Genomic DNA, 19,510 nt, shown 5'->3' on the forward strand with positions numbered 1-19,510 from the left:
TTCTATAGCATTACATCATACTGTGATTTGACAGGCAGTCTATCAAGCCACCCCACGGGAACGGCTTAATATGCAGTCTGCTAAGACAGCCCTGGGGTGTTTCAGAAGGCCCCGCTTGCCATGACACCTGTACAGCTCCCTGCGATCTCACTGCTGGGGGCCGTCCGGGACCCCCGAACATCGTTTTTAAATGCCGCTGTCAGAATTGGCAGCAGCATTTAAAGGGTTAATAGCTGCGATCGGCCGCGCAGCCGACTGCACCCCAAGTTTATTGATAGAGAGGCATTTTTTGATGCATATTTTGCAAACTTATGAACCGTATGGTATTGAAATAGGAGCCGATATCCAATACGACACCCAGGACATAGGAAATGAAGATTTATTCAATGTCAACATTAATGAGTCTAGGAGACATAAAGGTTCTCAAATCCAGACTGACTTGTGACATCACAACAGATTCCTAAATACTAGATAGGCAGCCTTATTAGAAGCTAATGCTTATTGGTTCATCTTATCTCTTATACTAGTGACATGTACAGAACGTAGTGGTAGGCACAGCTAAGGAGGGCAGCAGCGGGATCATCGCTGCATCCCAACATCCAGTTTACACTCCGCTCTTCAGCTTTCCATAAGTACAGAGGGGAGGGGTACAGAATCAGCACCTGGGCAAGCTCCTGGTACAACAGCGCCCCCTTTCCTTGATGACCACTTACGTCACACAGCAAAAGTTTACATTCTTGAGAAAGGAGATTGCATACACATGTTTATAGTTAGGGAACTTAAAGAAAAGGTGAAATTAGTATACAGTAGCTAGATTTCATTTGTTAGATACTTATAATTACGTTTATACTTATGTGTAACAGAACAATATATATTTATTATGCTTTAGCCTTCGGGCCGGTAACAGAGAAACAATAGCTTATAAGTCCCCGTACCACACTTCGAACCAACGAATGGACTTTTTATTGCATTATTAGTTATTTATTTTTGTTTCCTTGTAATTGTATCTTGCCTCTTGTGTCATGTGTTCTTTTTTCAAGCATCCCATTGGCTGTCTGTGATATATGTGTTACTCACATGTGCCTAATGTCTACGATTAAGGGCAACACGCTTGCCTGAAACATGTAAATGACACATGTTCTATGTTCCTTTATGTCTGCATGGTTCGTTTAGCATTCCGCCTAGATCAGCTTGGCCAGATGATCTGAATCCTCCACCTCCCGGTTTTGTTTCCTCCCCTGATTCTTCTGATGTTCTGAGGCACTGCTTTCAGTCTATCAGCACCCCACAACACAATCACTTAGTTCTGCTATTCTATTTATGTGATGAGCTTGGTTCTGGGGCTGCATTTATGTATTTAGCTTGGCTCCAGGGCTGTATTTATATACTGAGCTTGCTGCTGGGGCTCTATTTATGTTGTGAGCTTGGTTCTGGTACTACATTTCATCCTGATCTGTTCTGGTGTGACTATGCTGACATCTTGCTGCTTTTCTGCACAAAAAGAATACAGACTGCCTAGCAGTGCAAAATATATAGTTTTTTTTTCTTATGATGGCGGGAGATTCCACATCTAACCTATAGCTGACACTGATTAAAGGACAGAGGTAATGATTACAGATCTAGGAGTCAGAAATCCCTAAAGATAGCTTGCAGCATGTATTTCTGTGTGACCCATTTCTTGCAGTAATAGGAGGCTTTGTTTTATATCAGTTCTCTGCCGTATTTACCCTCTGAACTTCCTGATGCAATGGACAAAACAGAAAGTAATCCTTGAGATTAGGGTAAGTCTTTTCTGTGAGCTCTCCATTACACTCGACTTGTTTCTTAATCTGTGTGACTCCTTTTTGCTTTTCTTTAATGTTGTTTTGCTTCTTTCCCAGAACCCAGATGGGATGGTTACATTAAGAGATGCATTGTTCCCCGCTAAATCCAGCATCATCTTGAAGAGCTATTATCTGTCTGAACTAGCAAAGTACGAAAAATAGTGACACAAGACTAATTTGCGCTGCAGAGATTTTTTTTATATTACAACAGGAAGCTTGAGGGATATTACAGGGAAGCTAGAAGCAGAAACCAGATGGGTCCTAAGGCTAATACCAGGTGGTCACAATATTTGTTCAAAACAAAAAAATGTGAAGATTTGGCTGCCTTCACTTGGTCGTGCACACCTGCCGCCCATTTGCCTTCTGTCCCTCCTACTGAAGCATATGATTGGTATCCTACCTTCCCTGGTTCCCAGGAGCATTCTGAGTGGTAGGAACCCAACTTTCCCAGGTTGAAATTTACCACATGGTATTAGCGTTAGGACCCATCTGAGCTTGGTCACCTGGACGTTGGTAGGTGGGCCAATGTAATTCGATTGAATTATATACTAAGAACCAGGCATTATTTAATGTGGTTAGAGTATTGATTCTAGGTATTTATACCTCTGATAGTACATTTATTTTGCGTGCTGCTGCCAATTTTGGTTTCTGCTTCTACTGTATGTTGCAGCCATGGTTTAACATACACCTATAGATTTCTGTTGGGATATATTTCCATTTGGTAGTGCTGACCTATTTTATTCTTTTTTTTTTTTTGTACAAATATTACAGAGAAGCTGTCATCCATCCTGACATGAATATTTTATTAAATACCTGTATTTGCTGCTGTGAGATAATAATTCTACATCATCTTTCCTCAGGACTCTGCATTGTGCCGTTTCTCGGTTATTCCTCCTGAATGTTTATGAATAAATTAACAATTAGGTGTTACCATCCAACTTCTGAAAGGGGTGTGTCCCTACATAGTCTGACACTTGTAGCACTGATTGGACAGTCTCAGTGTGCTAGGACACACCTCCAACTGGTAACACCCAGATGTCAATGTATTCATAAATGTACAGGAGGAATAACACAAGAATGGATCATGAAGCTCTAAGAAAAGATGCTCCAGAATTGTTGTTTCATGAAGAATACAAGTGTTTACAAAGCAGACATGTAGGAAGAACTGACAGTTTCTCTTTAGGCTTTCACACCAATCTATATTCAAGGTTTTTTTTTCTGAGGGGGTGAAAAAAAATTACATAGGCAAGGAAAGGCTAAAACTAGAAAAACAAGTCCTTCTAACTTTTTTTGTGGTCTCCCTGGTCCAGCACAGCAATCCCAATTGCTTTAATATTAGAAGAAATCGAGGGGGCTACATAATGTTTATTGTGCATGCGACCAGCTAGCCAATCACAAGTTTCAGCAATAGCATGCTGTTGATGGCAGAATGACTGTGGAAGCCTGTAAAGTGGCATATGACCACATCAGCTTCTTCCAGGATCGGCGTAGCAGGGACTAGGACTAATGTCTAGAGATGAGCGAGCACCAAAATGCTCGGGTGCTCGTTACTCGAGACGAAATTTTCGCGATGCTCGATGGTTCGTTTCGAGTAACGAACCCCATTGAAGTCAATGGGCGACCCGAGCATTTTTGTATATCGCCGATGCTCGCTAAGGTTTTCATTTGTGAAAATCTGGGCAATTCAAGAAAGTGATGGGAACGACACAGCAACGGATAGGGCAGGTGAGAGGCTACATGTTGGGCTGCATCTCAAGTTCCCAGGTCCCACTATTAAGCCACAATAGCGGCAAGAGTGGGCCCCCCCCTCCCAACAATTTTTACTTCTGAAAAACCCTCATTAGCAAGGCATACCTTAGCTAAGCACCACACTACCTCCAACAAAGCACAATAACTGCCTGCATGACACTCCGCTGCCACTTCTCCTGGGTTACATGCTGCCCAACCCCCCCGCACGACCAAGTGTCCACAGCGCACACCAAAGTGTCCCTGTGTAGCCTTCAGCTGCCCTCATGCCAAACGCTGGCCTCATAGCCACACCACCCTCATGTCTATTTATAAGTGCGTCTGCCATGAGGAGGAACCGCAGGCACACACTGCAGAGGGTTGGTACGGCCAGGCAGCGACCCTCTCTAAAAGGGGCGGGGCGATAGCCCATAATGCTGTACAGAAGCAATGAGAAATCCAATCCTGTGCCACCTCCATCAGGAGCTGCAAACGTGGGCATAGTATTGGGGAACCCATGTGCCACACACTATTCATTCTGTCAAGGTGTCTGCATGCCCCAGTCAGACCGGGGTTTTTTATAAATAGTCACAGGCAGGTACAACTCCGCAATGGGAATTCCGTGTGCACCCACAGCATGGGTGGCTCCCTGGAACCCACCGGCTGTACATAAATGTATCCCCTTGCAGTGCCCAGCACAGCTGAGGTAATGTCAGGTTTAATGCAGGTGGGCTTCGGCCCACACTGCATGCCCCAGTCTGACCGGGGTTTTTAATACATAGACACTGGCAGGTACAAATCCCTAATGTGAAGTCCCTGTGGACCCACAGCATGGGTGGCTCCCTGGAACCCACTGGCGGTACATAAATATATCCCATTGCAGTGCCCATCACAGCTGAGGGAACGTCAGGTTTAATGCAGGTGGGCTTCGGCCAACACAGCATGGCCCAGTCAGACTGAGGTTCTTTAGAAGTGTACACATGCAGTTACAACTCCGTGTGGACCGACAGCATGGGTGGCTCCCTGGAACCCACCGGCGGTACATAAATTTATCCCATTGCAGTGCCCAGCACAGCTGAGGTAACGTCAGCTTTAATGCAGGTGGGCTAAAAATTACTAGGATTACAATGTAGGTGAGGGCCCAAAAAAATGGTGTACCAACAGTACAAATGTACTTCAGAAAAATTGCCCATGCCCAACCAAGAGGGCAGGTGAAACCCATTAATCGCTTTGGTTAATGTGGCTTAATTTGTAACTAGGCCTGTAGGCAGCCCAGTTAAAATAAAAATTGGTTCAGGTGCAAGTTTCAACGCTTTATTGAATTGAGAATTGAAACGTATAAACATTGTTTACAAAAATTATATGACTGAGCCTTGTAGGCCTAAGAAAAATTGCCCGTTCGGCGTGATTATGTGAGGTTTCAGGAGGAGGAGCAGGAGGAGGAGGATGAATATAATACACAGATTGATGAAGCTAAAAGGTCCCCGTTTTTGATGATGATAGAGAACGATGCTTCCATCCGTGGGTGCAGCCTACGTATTGTTTAGGTATCGCTGCTGTCCGCTGGTGGAGAAGAGAACTCTGGGGAAATCCAGGCTTTGTTCATCTTTATGATTGTAAGCCTGTCGGCACTGTCGGTTGACAGGCGGGTACGCTTATCCGTGATGATTCCCCCAGCCGCACTAAACACCCGCTCTGACAAGACGCTAGCCGCAGGACAAGCAAGCACCTCCAGGGCATACAGCGCGAGTTCAGGCCACGTGTCCAGCTTCGACACCCAGTAGTTGTAGGGGCAGAGGCGTCACGGAGGACGGTCGTGCGATCGGCTACGTGCTCCCTCACCATTCTTTTACAGTGCTCCCGCCGACTCAGCCTTGACTGGGGAGCGGTGACATAGTCTTGCTGGGGAGCCATAAAGCTGTCAAAGGCCTTGGATAGTGTTCCCCTGCCTGTGCTGTACATGCTGCCTGATCTCCGCGCCTCCCCTGCTACCTGGCCCTCGGAACTGCGCCTTCTGCCACTAGCGCTGTCGGATGGGAATTTTACCATCAGTTTGTCCGCCAGGGTCCTGTGGTATAGCATCACTCTCGAACCCCTTTCCTCTTCGGGTATGAGAGTGGAAAGGTTCTCCTTATACCGTGGGTCGAGCAGTGTGTACACCCAGTAATCCGTAGTGGCCAGAATGCGTGTAACGCGAGGGTCACGAGAAAGGCATCCTAACATAAAGTGAGCCATGTGTGCCAGGGTACCTGTACGCAACACATGGCTGTCCTCACTCGGAAGATCACTTTCAGGATCCTCCTCCTCCTCCTCAGGCCATACACGATGAAAGGATGACAGGCAAGCAGCATGGGTACCCTCAGCAGTGGGCCAAGCTGTCTCTTCCCCTCCTCCTCATGCTCCTCCCCCTCCTCCTCCTCAATGCGCTGAGATATAGACATGAGGGTGCTCTGACTATCCAGCGTCATACTGTCTTCCCCCGCCTCCGTTTCCGAGCGCAAAGCGTCTGCCTTTATGCTTTGCAGGGAACTTCTCAAGAGGCATAGCAGAGGAATGGTGACGCTAATGATTGCAGCATCGCCGCTCACCATCTGGGTAGACTCCTCAAAGCTTCCAAGGACCTGGCAGATGGCTGCCAACCAGGCCCACTCTTCTGTAAAGAATTGAGGAGGCTGACTCCCACTACGCCGCCCATGTTGGAGTTGGTATTCCACTATAGCTCTACGCTGCCCATAGAGCCTGGCCAACATGTGGAGTGTAGAGTTCCACCGTGTGGGCACGTCGCACAGCAGTCGGTGCACTGGCAGATTAAACCGATGTTGCAGGGTGCGCAGGGTGGCAGCGTCCGTCTTGGACTTGCGGAAATGTGCGCTGAGCCGGCGCACCTTTCCGAGCAGGTCTGACAAGCGTGGGTAGCTTTTCAGAAAGCGCTGAACCACCAAATTAAAGACGTGGGCCAGGCATGGCACGTGCGTGAGGCTGCCGAGCTGCAGAGCCGCCACCAGGTTACGGCCGTTGTCACACACGACCATGCCCGGTTGGAGGCTCAGCGGCGAAAGCCAGAGGTCGGTCTGCTCTGTCAGACCCTGCAGCAGTTCGTGGGCCATGTGCCTCTTCTCTCCTAAGCTGAGTAGTTTCAGCACGGCCTGCTGACGCTTGGCCACCGCTGTGCTGCCACGCCGCGCGACACCGACTGCTGGCGACGTGCTGCTGCTGACACATCTTGATTGCGAAACAGAGGTTGCGTAGGAGGAGGAGGAGGAGGAGGGTGGTTTAGTGGAGGAAGCATACACCGCCGCAGATACCAGCACCGAGCTGGGGCCCGCAATTCTGGGGGTGGGTAGGACGTGAGCGGTCCCAGGCTCTGACTCTGTCCCAGCCTCCACTAAATTCACCCAATGTGCCGTCAGGGAGATATAGTGGCCCTGCCCGCCTGTGCTTGTCCACGTGTCCGTTGTTAAGTGGACCTTGGCAGTAACCGCATTGGTGAGGGCGCGTACAATGTTGCGGGAGACGTGGTCGTGCAGGGCTGGGACGGCACATCGGGAAAAGTAGTGGCGACTGGGAACCGAGTAGCGTGGGGCCGCCGCCACCATCATGTTTTTGAAAGCCTCCGTTTCCACAAGCCTATACGGCAGCATCTCCAGGCTGATCAATTTGGCTATGTGCACATTTAAAGCTTGACCGTGCGGGCGCGTGGCTGCGTACTTGCGCTTGCGCTCAAACACTTGCGCTAGCGACGGCTGGACAGTGCGCTGAGAGACATTGCTGGATGGGGCCGAGGACAGCGGAGGTGAGGGTGTTGCTGCAGGCCGGGAGACGGTAGTGCCTGTGTCCTCAGAGGGGGGTTGGATCTCAGTGGCAGGTTGGGGCACAGCGGGAGAGGCAGTGGTGCAAGCCGGAGGCGGTGAACGGCCTTCGTCCCACCTTGTGGGGTGCTTGGCCATCATATGTCTGCGCATGCTGGTGGTGGTGAGGCTGGTGGTGGTGGCTCCACGGCTGATCTTGGTGCGACAAACCTTGCACACCACAGTTCGTCGGTCGTCTGCACTCTCAGTGAAAAACTGCCACACCTTTGAGCACCTCGGCCTCTGCAGGGTGGCATGGCGCAAGGGGGCGCTTTGGGAAACAGTTGGTGGATTATTTGGCCCTGCCTCTACCCCTGGCCACCGCACTGCCTCTTCCAACCTGCCCTGCTGCTGCACTTGCCTCCCCCTCTGAAGACCTGTCCTCAGTAGGCTTAGCAAACCAGGTGGGGTCAGTCACCTCATCGTCCTGCTGCTCTTCCTCCGAATTCTCTGTGCGCTCCTCCCTCGGACTTACTGCAATTACTACTACCTGAGTGATAGACAACTGTGTCTCATCGTCGTCGTCCTCCTCACCCACTGAAAGCTCTTGAGACAGTTGCCGGAAGTCCCCAGCCTCATCCCCCGGACCCCGGGAACTTTCCAAAGGTTGGGCATCAGTCACGACAAACTCCTCCGTTGGGAGAGGAACCATTGCTGCCCATTCTGGGCAGGGGCCCGAGAACAGTTCCTGGGAGTCTGCCTGCTCCTCAGAATGTGTCATTGTAGTGGAGTGAGGAGGCTGGGAGGAAGGAGGAGCAGCAGCCAGAGGATTCAGAGTTGCAGCAGTGGATGGCGTAGAACTCTGGGTGGTCGATACATTGCTGGATGCACTTTCTGCCATCCACGACAGGACCTGCTCACACTGCTCATTTTCTAATAAAGGTCTACCGCGTGGACCCATTAATTGTGAGATGAATCTGGGGACGCCAGAAACGTGCCTCTCTCCTAATCCCGCAGCAGTCGGCTGCGATACACCTGGATCAGGAGCTCGGCCTGTGCCCACACCCTGACTTGGGCCTCCGCGTCCTCGCCCGCGTCCACGTCCTCTAGGCCTACCCCTCAGCATGGTGTATTACCAGTAGTGCAGAAACAGAACGCTGTAATTAAATGTGCCGCTTATTGGCCAGTGGTTGGAGGCTGACTTCGCTTACGGAACGCACAGCAGAGCCAGGAAAGAATTTTGCGCAAGCCTGTAGTGAGACGTAGGTGCGTATGACTGAGCTAGTGGAATTCACAGCGCAGAAGCAGTCAAGTGTCCAAAGGCCACTAGTAGGCCTTAAGTATTTTGCTTCTATTTTTTTAAAGGCTAAGCTGAGACAGCAGACAGATACTGCAGGCAGCGTATATATGTATACTGTTTCCCTCTGGACGGGATGACGGCGGTGATGTAACGGGCAACGCAGAGCCAGGAAACATTTTTGCGCAAGCCTGCTGTAACACTTAGCTGCGTATTAATTAGGACTACTACTCCCAGCAGAAACGCAGTACACTGAAGACGGTCACAGGCAGCCCAAATATAGTATTTTTCCCAAATTTGTTTGAAAAAGCTCACTGCCTATATAGACAGTATATCTCTTTCACCTTTCCCACTGTCCCTGCCTCACCAGTACTGGCCCTATACTATGTACAATGACTGCAGACTGAGGACGCAATGCTCTGCACGCCCGATATAAAAAAAAAAATGTGCAACACTGCTAAAAGCAGCCTCAACAGTACTGCACACGGTCAGATGTGGCCCTAAGAAGGACCGTTGGGGTTCTTGAAGCCTAATATTACACCAAACACTCTCCCTATAGCAGCAGCAGCATCAGCAACACTTTCCCTGATCTATGTCAGAATGCATCTGTGGCGAGCCGTGGGCGGGGCAAATTTAAATACTCGGGTGACACCTGATCTCCCCAGCCACTCACTGCAGGGGGGGGGGGATAGGGCTGGAACATCACAGGAGGAAGTTGTAATGCCTTCCCTGTCTTTCTATTGGCCAGAAAAGCGCGCTAACATCTCAGAGATGAAAGTGAAAGTAACCCGAACATCGCGTGGTGCTCATCTCGAGTAACGAGCATCTCGAACAACCTAATACTCGAACGAGCATCAAGCTCGGACGAGTACGTTCGCTCATCTCTACTCCTGTCCTAAACCAAAAATGCTTCATTTTTCTATGTTCAATCTCTCCATGCCCATACAGTTTTTTTTCAATCCCAGAAAATCCATTTATGTGATCTTATGTTCCTAAGTAATATAAACTTGTATCATGTGACCAACACATCTTCATTCTCTTACACTCCTGTGTAGATACTTTTACATTTTGCAACTAGTTTTAAAGGATGGGAGGTCAATATCTCAGGTATGCTGCATATTTTCTGCTGGAGTATGATGGATTATTGTGAGTTGTTTCCATGCTTGCGACCTTCACCAAGTCCATGACTAGCATTATGCTTGACTTTGGATAACCATAGGAGTCAACAGATGTCAATGAGCACCCTAAAATGAGTATTTTCACTATAGTTTTCCTCATCAGAGAAGTTGATGGTTGGGACAGGGAGTGGAACAACCACAAAGTCAGATTAGGGACACATAATGTACAAAACGGTTGTCCAAACAACATTTGCACTAATGTGTGGGAGGAATTGGAGATACTGGGTCTTTATGCATGCTACTCGGTCAAATGCTCAAGTCCACAGTGTAGTATAAAATGTTGGGATGAGGGTTGACTAACAATCTCGATCCACAGCGGGTTTCAAAGATGAATAGAGGTCTACATCCAAGTCATATCCAAATACCTAAAGAATAGCGATGAGCGAGCGTACTCGGATAAGCACTACTCGCTCGAGTAATTGGCTTTATCCGAGTATCGCTGTGCTCGGGTCTAAAGATTCGGGTGCCGGCACGGAGCGGGGAGCTGCAGGGGAGAGCGGGGAGGAACTGAGGTAAGATCTTTCTCTCCTTCTCTCCCGCCCGCTCTCCCCTGCTCCCCGCTGCGACTCACCTGTCAGCCGCAGCGGCACCCGAATCTTTAGCCCCGAGCACAGCGATACTCGGATAAAGCCAATTACTCGAGCGAGTAGTGCTTTTCCGAGTACGCTCGCTCATCTCTACTAAAGAACCTTAATGACAGAGGTCTATCTGCAATTAATGAAACAGGAAAGGTCAATGTCAAATTGTTTCCCCACTCTCTTTCATTCTGGGCACCTGATAAACAGCACTTTTACTATGTTTTCCCCTTTATTTTGTCACCTGAGCCTCACCAGTCTTCACTTATACATTAGATATCATTCATGCTAGAACATCTGCTGATGCGCTGCAGGCACAAATACCGAAAGGCCACTTTATTAGTAACACATTGTACCTTCTTCTGTTGGCCTTCAGAACAATCATTGTAGCGTCCATCCACAGGTATCAGAGGACACACAGTGCGCTAAGAGAACCTTCCCACATCATTAGTCCATCTCCACCAGCCTTACGGGAAGGGTTCATTGACTCATTCTGCTTTCCTAATATTTATGCATTGCCCAGTGATCCAATTTTCGCTCTTTTGTCCACTGGAGTCTCGTTTTTCTGTTTCTCTTTATACACAATGGCACCAGAACAAGCCATCTGCTGTTTTAGCCGATCCATGCTATGGATGGCAAATTGTGCATGCAGACATGTTAGCTAGAACACCAGCGTTGTATTTGGCTTTTCTTGACTGTGCAGCACCTGATGGTCAGAGCAATTCTTAACATCCTCCTCTGACACATTTTGAAAAAAAGTTGTTTCCATCTGCAGGATCCCCTTTTGCTGAATGTTTCCCCCCGATCGCGACATTCTCAATATATTCTCTACACAGATGCGTAAGAAAACTCCACAAGGTTGGCAGAGAAATCCTGTCCCCGGCTAGTCTAGCACCGATGACCAGACGTTCTTAGACTATGTAATGAGGATCCACACTGAAACTGATCCACAGAAAACTTGTCACTCAAGGGTTGTGGGTCTAATGTCCATACAGGGAAGCTCCAGACGTGAAAGGGAGAGTATGTTAGGCTGAAAGAAGACAAATGTCCATGTAGTTCAGCCTGTTTCCATCCCTACCTTGTTGATCCGGAGGAAGGCAAAAAGCCCAATAAGACAAAAGCAAATTTAGCCTATTTGGGGGGAAAAAATTCCTTCCCAACTCCATAATGGCAGTCAGAATAATCCCTGAATTAAGATTTGAAAGTTCCTACCTGGCTCCAAGACCCGGGTAAACAACCCTGCTGGTTATTTAATGTCTATATCCTGTAATATCACAGCGCTCTAGAAAGTCATCTAGTCCCCTCTTAAACTCCTCTATGGATTTTGCCATCACCACGTCCTCAGGCAGAGAGTTCCACAGTCTCACTGCTCTTACAGTGTGTTGGTGATGAAACCTTCTTTCCTCTAGATGTAGCAGATGTCCTCTTGTTACCGTCGCAGTCCTGGGTATAAACAGATGATGGGAGAGATCCTTGCATTGTCCCTTAATGTATTTATATAGAGTTATTTGATCACCCTTTAACAGTTTTTTTCCAGGGTGAATAATCCCAATTTGTATAGCCTCTCTGGGCATTCCAGTCCCGTCATTCCATGTATTAGTTTAGTTGCCCTTCTTTGAACCCCCTCAAGCACTGCAACATCTTTCCTGAGCATCGGTGACCAGAACTGTACGCAGTATTCCATGTGAGGCCCGACAAGTGCCTTATATAGTGGGAGGATAATGTTCTCGTCCCTCGCCCCTATACCTCTTTTAATGCACCCCAAGACTTTATTAGCTTTTGCAGCAGCTGACTGGCATTGGTTACTCCAGTTTAGTCTACAATCCACTAGTACCCCCAGGTCTTTTTCCATCTCACTTTTCCCTAGCACTACCCCATTTAGTGTATATTGGTGACATCAATATTAAACTTCATTTGCCATTTTTATACCCAAACCCCAATTTATTTATGTCTATTTGCAGCCGTATGTTGTCCTCCGTTGTATTAATTGTCTTGTATAATTTTGTGTCATCTACAAATATTGATATTTTACTGTGCAGCCCCTCTATCAGGTCATTGATAAATATGTTGAACAGAATGAGGCCTAGCACTGAACCCTGTGGCCCCCCGCTAGCGACGGTGGCCCAATCAGAGTGCAAACCATTAATTACCACCCTCTGCTTTCTATCTCTGAGCCAGTTCTTTACCCAGATACACACGTTTTCACCCAATCCGAGCTGTCTCATTTTATATATCAGCCTATTCTGCGGCACGGTGTCAATTTATTTTGAAAAATCCAGATATACAATCAATAGACTCTCCATTGTTATCTCCATATTGGGACCATCTGGAAAATTAAGCTGAAATAGTCAGTTAAGTCTAAATGCTGACGGAGTTTCCTTTCCTTGCAGGATTGGCATCTGGAACATCACAGCCCATTATGAGAACTCACACGAGGGGTTCTCTGCACACTTTGAAGTGAAAGAATATGGTAAGGAGAATTTGCAGGTGAAATTGACGAATAGCAATCTGGCCCCATTTTATACGGGGGGGGGGGGGGTTCAAACTAGTTTTCTATAGTTCAGTTTGGCAGGTATGTCCAGTTATGATGGTACACAGATATAGCAAATGGTAAGTTATCACGTGTTAAATGTCAGGTTAACAGCAATACTGCACATTGAGCTAATACTATGCGGCAGTCATGTTAATGATTGCTACATCTGCATCTGGATATTGGGTTATACCATTGTCAAAAATAAGCTAAAGTAGTCTTAATATGTTTAGAAAAAACTTGGAGAATTCTTCTGCAAGATCTTCAAGGGTGAGTTCACACAGCGGAATTGTTGCAGAATTTTGACTGTGGAATGTTTGCTAAATTCAGCAACAATGCGCAGTATGAAGTGGGTGAAGGCTTTACAGAACCGCATTCACTTACAGCGGAGACAATCCGCAGCGGAAAATAGACATGCTCCATTCGTCGCCGTGTCAGGGCAGTGAAGGGCTACAGGTATATTCTTGTATTCCAAATTCAAGGGTGACGTACGAGCCGCTCGCAGAATCACTGACTGGTCACTCAGCATTCTATGTAATCGACTGATTCCCCTTTATTTGTTAACTGACAGAAGTATTTATACGTTTTAGACGAAGACATTGAAAACCAGGCTAGAGGACGCCTTACTGATACATAGTAAATGAATTGTAATAAGTTATTCCTATCATCGGTTATTAAAGCTCAGCCGCTGCAGTGACGTCGGGCTGCGGGCAGAATTCCCCTCAGGTCCTGTGCAGCCTATATACTAACTGTTTCTAGGTTTGTTAAATAGTTAAAATAGAAGCTTCCTGAGTTATTTTCTCATCACATACTACATACTGTATCTATCTCTAAAATCATTAGTTGGTTAATGTATAGGCATTTCTGACAGTGATTAGCAAAAGTTCATTAGTTAAATACATTCATCTTAAGATATATGGAGATATAGCTATATATGTATATAGAGGGATTTATATATAAATAGAAAGAACTATTTTTTTAATCTATTTTACTAAACAGACTAATTATGCAGATGAATATATGTTTCTAAGCAAAGCCCAGCTTTTAATCACTCAGTTTTCTTCCACCCTTTTATCTGGGGGTTGCATGTAGTTTCAATCTGGTATAGGAGAAAATTAATTGGGCGTACCTCAGGAGGCCTTCTAAAATGACCTTGAATTCCTCTGACTGCCTGGATACATGCTAAGGACATAGCAATGGAAAAACACTGAGAAAAGAATACACAAAATGGAGGAAGAAAGACAAAATAGAATAAAAGACAAGACTGAGTACAGGAGACATTGTGGCTTCTCACTGTGGATTTCCTTCATTGCAATGCAACAAGTGAAATGTGAACAAAACTCCGCAACAAAATCTGCATACGGATACTGATGTCAAATTGCGACGTGTGATCACACTCTAATGGTGGCTATAATGTTACCTGACTCTCAGCTAAATAGATATTGTGAATTGCATTTTGTCATTTAGAGCATTACAAAGGGCGGTGGGATCCGGTAACATATAATAAGAGCCAATTATTTATGCAGCTGTATTTTCCCCCTAGTGTTACCAAGTTTTGAAGTTACCATAAAGGCGGAGAAAAGTTTCATGTACCTGGATGATAAAACATTTTCTGTCACAATTGCAAGTCAGTAAGTAAATGTGTGATCGTAGTAACATAAAGACCAACATTATGGATTGGAGAACTCGGCTGATGCAGACTGCATTTGGGAAGTCTTCAGATCCCCTAACTTTTTTTTTTACTTTTTGTTATGTTGTAGCTTTGTGCAAATTGAAAAAAAAAAAGTTTTTCCCCCATCATTCTGTACTTAATACCCCATAAAGACAAAGTAGAAACTAGAAATCTCTGTAGATTTTTTAAAAAGTAAAAGCTAAGACCCCATTTACACTGACAGATGATTGCTCAAAAGTCACTCAAGCGATAGTTTGAGTGACAGTTTTGAGCGTTCATCTTTGCATAGTATATAGTATCTAAGTAGGTACTAAAGAGCTATGCAGGCGGAGCAAGACACCGCCGTTATCGCTTGGCGAACAATATAACTGTTCTGCATAACCAAACAGCTGTATTGTTCTCTGCACTTACAGCTCGCTTCCCACTGTGAACTACTAGGCTGTAACAATCTTATCAGTGCTGCCAACTGTGATAACAGCCTGCATCACTGATAAGAGTTCATTGCTCAATTCAAGAAAACTAGAATTGAGCAAGAAGCGACTCGTGCACGAAAACTGCACGATATCCGAGCATTTAGACGCAACAGTTATTGCTGAAAAGATGGCTTTGTGTGAATGTTGAGCGAGAATCGTTGGGTGTAAATGAGCCTTAACATTTCACATTGACAGAAGTATTCACACCTATTGGTGTTATACTTGAAACGTAACTCGGGGGCCTTACATTTCTCTTGATCATCTTTGAGATGTTTCTACACTTTCACTGGAATCACCTGCAGTCAATTCAGTTCATTGGGCATAATTTTAAAAGACCCCCCCCCCCCCCCCGTGTCTAAATAAGGTCTGACAGCTCACTATGCATATCAGAGCCAAAACCAAGTCATGAGGAGGAAAGAACTGCCTGTAGAGCTCGAGACAGGATTGTGTGGAGGCGCAGATCTGGAGAGGCTACAAAAACATTTCTGCTGCACTGAAAGTTCCCAAGAGCCCAGCGTTCTCCATGGTTCTTACATGGATGAAGTTTAGAACAACCAGGGCTCTTCCTGCAGCTGCCGACCCACCAAACTAAGTGATCGTGGGAGTAGGGATTTGGAAAGAGAGGTGACCAAGAACCCAATGGTCATTCTGGTTGAGCTGCAAAGATCCTTTGTACAGATGGAGATACTTCCAGAAGATCAACCATCGCTGCAGCCTCAACCAATCTCGGCTTTATGGCAGAGTGGCAGAAAGAAGTCTTTCCTCAGTAAAAGACATGTGAAAGCCCATCTGTAGCTTGATAAAAAGCAACTACAGAATTCTCAGACTGTGAGAAACAAGATTTTCTGATCTGATGAAACCAAGATTAAGCTGTTTGGTCTGAATTTTAAACGTTATATCCGGAGGAACCAGGCTCTGCTCAATACCTGCTTAATACCATCAGTTCAGTGAAGCATAGTCGTGGTAGCATCATGCTATGAGAGTGTTTTCAGCAACTGGGGCAGGGAGACTGGTCAGCATTGATGAAAGCTAAATGGAGCAAAGCACACAGATATTCTTAATAAAAATCTGATCCAGAGCACAAAAGACCTCAGACTGGGTAGAAGGCTTACCTTCCAACAAGACAATGACCATGAGCACATGGCCAAGACAACACAGGAGTTGTTTAGGGAAAACTCTGCGAATGTCCTTGAGTGGTCCAGCCAGAGCCCTGACGTGAACCCAATGAAATATCTCTGGAGAGACCTGAAAATGGCTGCCCACAGCTGGCTCCCAGCAAAAAGGATGTGAAAAGAACTGGTATGGAGGCGCAACACTCTAAGCTACTAGAAGATGTAGATCAAAGTCCAATGTGTGATGGTGAAAGCACTTCTTTTTTATTATTTTTTCAGAAATTAAAAACCAGCAATGGAATACGCGTTTCGGGGAAGAACCCCTTCGTCAGTTCGGCTGGATAGGACTGTGTGATAAGTACAAATAGATAATGGAGGAGTGATTAACAAAGAAAGGGGAGGAGAGGGGAGAGGAAAAAAAAAAATTCATATACATAATGAAGTCTCACAAATGTGTCAATAAGAACAATAAATATATGATGAAAGCATCGATCTGAACAGTGATAAGATATATATGAGACAAAAAACATAAAAGAATATGAGCATCCGTACATGTAAATTAACATGAAATGTATACAAAACAAATATCTGTTAAAATAGGATGAAGACAATCCTGAGTAAAATACCCATCTTAAAAGTACCAATATGAGAGCGGATGGACTCAAAATCGTGTGGTTGCTTTCTGTAGTCATTCCATTCAGCTGAAAGCAACCACACGATTTTGAGTCCCTGGAACCCACCGGCTGTACATAAATGTATCCCATTGCAGTGCCCTGGACAGCAGAGCTAACGTCAGATTAAATGCAGGTGGGCTTGGGCCCACACTGCATGCCCCAGTCAGACTGGGGTTCTTTAGAAGTGGACACATGCAGTTACAACTCCGTGTGGACCGACAGCATGGGTGGGTGCCAGAAACCCACCGGCGGTACATAAATATATCCCATTGCAGTGCCCAGCACAGCTGAGGTAATGTGATGTTTAATGCAGGTGGGCTTGGGCCCACACTGCATGCCCCAGTCAGACTGGGGTTCTTTAGAAGTGAACACATGCAGTTATAACTCCGTGTGGACCGACAGCATGGGTGGCTCCCTGGAACCCAGCGGCGGTACATAAATATATCCCATTGCAGTGCCCAGCACAGCTGAGGTAATGTGATGTTTAATGCAGGTGGGCTTGGGCCCACACTGCATGCCCCAGTCAGACTGGGGTTCTTTAGAAGTGGACACATGCAGTTACAACTCCGTGTGGACCGACAGCATGGGTGGCTCCCTGGAACCCAGCGGCGGTACATAAATATATCCCATTGCAGTGCCCAGCACAGCTGAGGTAATGTCAGGTTTAATGCAGGTGGGCTAAAAATTAATAGGATTACACAGTAGGCGAGGGCCCCAAAAAACTGGTGTACCAACAGTACTAATGTACCTCAGAAAAATTGCCCATGCCCAACCAAGAGGGCAGGTGAAACCCATTAATCGCTTTGGTTAATGTGGCTTAATTTGTAACTAGGCCTGGAGGCAGCCCAGTAAAAATAAAAATTGGTTCAGGTGCAAGTTTCAACGCTTTAATGAGCATTGAAACACATAAACATTGTTTACAAAAATTATATGACTGAGCCTTGTGGGCCTAAAAAAAATTGCCCGTTCGGCGTGATTACGTGAGGTTTCAGGAGGAGGAGCAGGAGGAGGAGGATGAATATAATACACAGATTGATGAAGCTAAAAGGTCCCAGTTTTTGATGGTGATAGAGAACGATGCTTCCATCCGTGGGTGCAGCCTACGTATTGTTTAGGTATCGCTGATGTCCGCTGGTGGAGAAGAGAAGTCTGGGGAAACCCAGGCTTTGTTCATCTTGATGAGTGTAAGCCTGTCGGCACTGTCGGTTGACAGGTGGGTACGCTTATCCGTGATGATTCCCCCAGCCGCACTAAACACTCTCTCTGACAAGACGCTAGCCGCAGGACAAGCAAGCACCTCCAGGGCATACAGCGCGAGTTCAGGCCACGTGTCCAGCTTCGACACCCAGTAGTTGTAGGGGGCAGAGGCATCACGGAGGATGGTCGTGCGATCGGCTACGTACTCCCTCACCATCCTTTTACAGTGCTCCCGCCGACTCAGCCTTGACTGGGGAGCGGTGACACAGTCTTGCTGGGGAGCCATAAAGCTGGCAAAGGCCTTGGAGAGTGTTCCCCTGCCTGTGCTGTACATGCTGCCTGATCTCCGCGCCTCCCCTGCTACCTCGCCCTCGGAACTGCGCCTTCTGCCACTAGCGCTGTCGGATGGGAATCTTACCATCAGCTTGTCCGCCAGGGTCCTGTGGTATAGCATCACTCTCGAACCCCTTTCCTCTTCGGGAATGAGAGTGGAAAGGTTCTCCTTATACCGTGGGTCGAGCAGTGTGTACACCCAGTAATCCGTAGTGGCCAGAATGCGTGTAACTCGAGGGTCACCCTAACATGAAGTCAGCCATGTGTGTCAGGGTACCTGTACGCAACACATGGCTGTCCTCACTAGGAAGATCACTTTCAGGATCCTCCTCCTCCTCCTCCTCCGGCCATACACGCTGAAAGGATGACAGGCAAGCAGCATGGGTACCCTCAGCAGTGGGCCAAGCTGTCTCTTCCCCCTCCTCCTCATCCTCCTCATGCTCCTCCTCCTCCTCAACGCGCTGAGATATAGACATGAGGGTGCTCTGACTATCCAGCAACATACTGTCTTCCCCCGCTTCCGTTTCCGAGCACAAAGCGTCTGCCTTTATGCTTTGCAGGGAACTTCTCAAGAGGCATAGCAGAGGAATGGTGACGCTAATGATTGCAGCATCGCCGCTCACCATCTGGGTAGACTCCTCAAAGTTTCCAAGGACCTGGCAGATGTCTGCCAACCAGGCCCACTCTTCTGTAAAGAATTGAGGAGGCTGACTCCCACTGCGCCGCCTATGTTGGAGTTTGTATTCCACTATAGCTCTACGCTGCTCATAGAGCCTGGCCAACATGTGGAGCGTAGAGTTCCACCGTGTGGGCACCTCGCACAGCAGTCGGTGCACTGGCAGATTAAACCGATGTTGCAGGGTGCGCAGGGTGGCAGCGTCCGTGTGGGACTTGTGGAAATGTGCGCTGAGCCGGCGCACCTTTCCGAGCAGGTCTGACAAGCGTGGGTAGCTTTTCAGAAAGCGCTGAACCACCAAATTAAAGACGTGGGCCAGGCATGGCACGTGCGTGAGGCTGCCGAGCTGCAGAGCCGCCAGCAGGTTACGGCCGTTGTCACACACGACCATGCCCGGTTGGAGGCTCAGCGGCGAAAGCCAGCGGTCGGTCTGCTCTATCAGACCCTGCAGCAGTTC

At 47.1% G+C, this 19,510-nt stretch overlaps 1 protein-coding gene across 1 annotated transcript in view; it reads left to right on the forward strand.

The window, feature by feature from the left end:
• LOC136610273 (venom factor-like) overlaps positions 1–19,510 on the forward strand; it is a 183,690-nt gene that overhangs the window by 26,731 nt on the left and 137,449 nt on the right. The window contains exons 4-7 of the mRNA XM_066589505.1: positions 1,711–1,781; positions 1,881–1,972; positions 12,777–12,856; positions 14,460–14,547. Coding sequence (XP_066445602.1) covers positions 1,711–1,781; positions 1,881–1,972; positions 12,777–12,856; positions 14,460–14,547 — 331 coding nt within the window. The remainder of the gene's footprint in view (positions 1–1,710; positions 1,782–1,880; positions 1,973–12,776; positions 12,857–14,459; positions 14,548–19,510) is intronic.

The sequence above is a fragment of the Eleutherodactylus coqui genome, chromosome 2, assembly GCF_035609145.1.
Source record: "Eleutherodactylus coqui strain aEleCoq1 chromosome 2, aEleCoq1.hap1, whole genome shotgun sequence".
In the NCBI taxonomy this organism is placed as follows: Eukaryota; Metazoa; Chordata; class Amphibia; order Anura; family Eleutherodactylidae; genus Eleutherodactylus; species Eleutherodactylus coqui.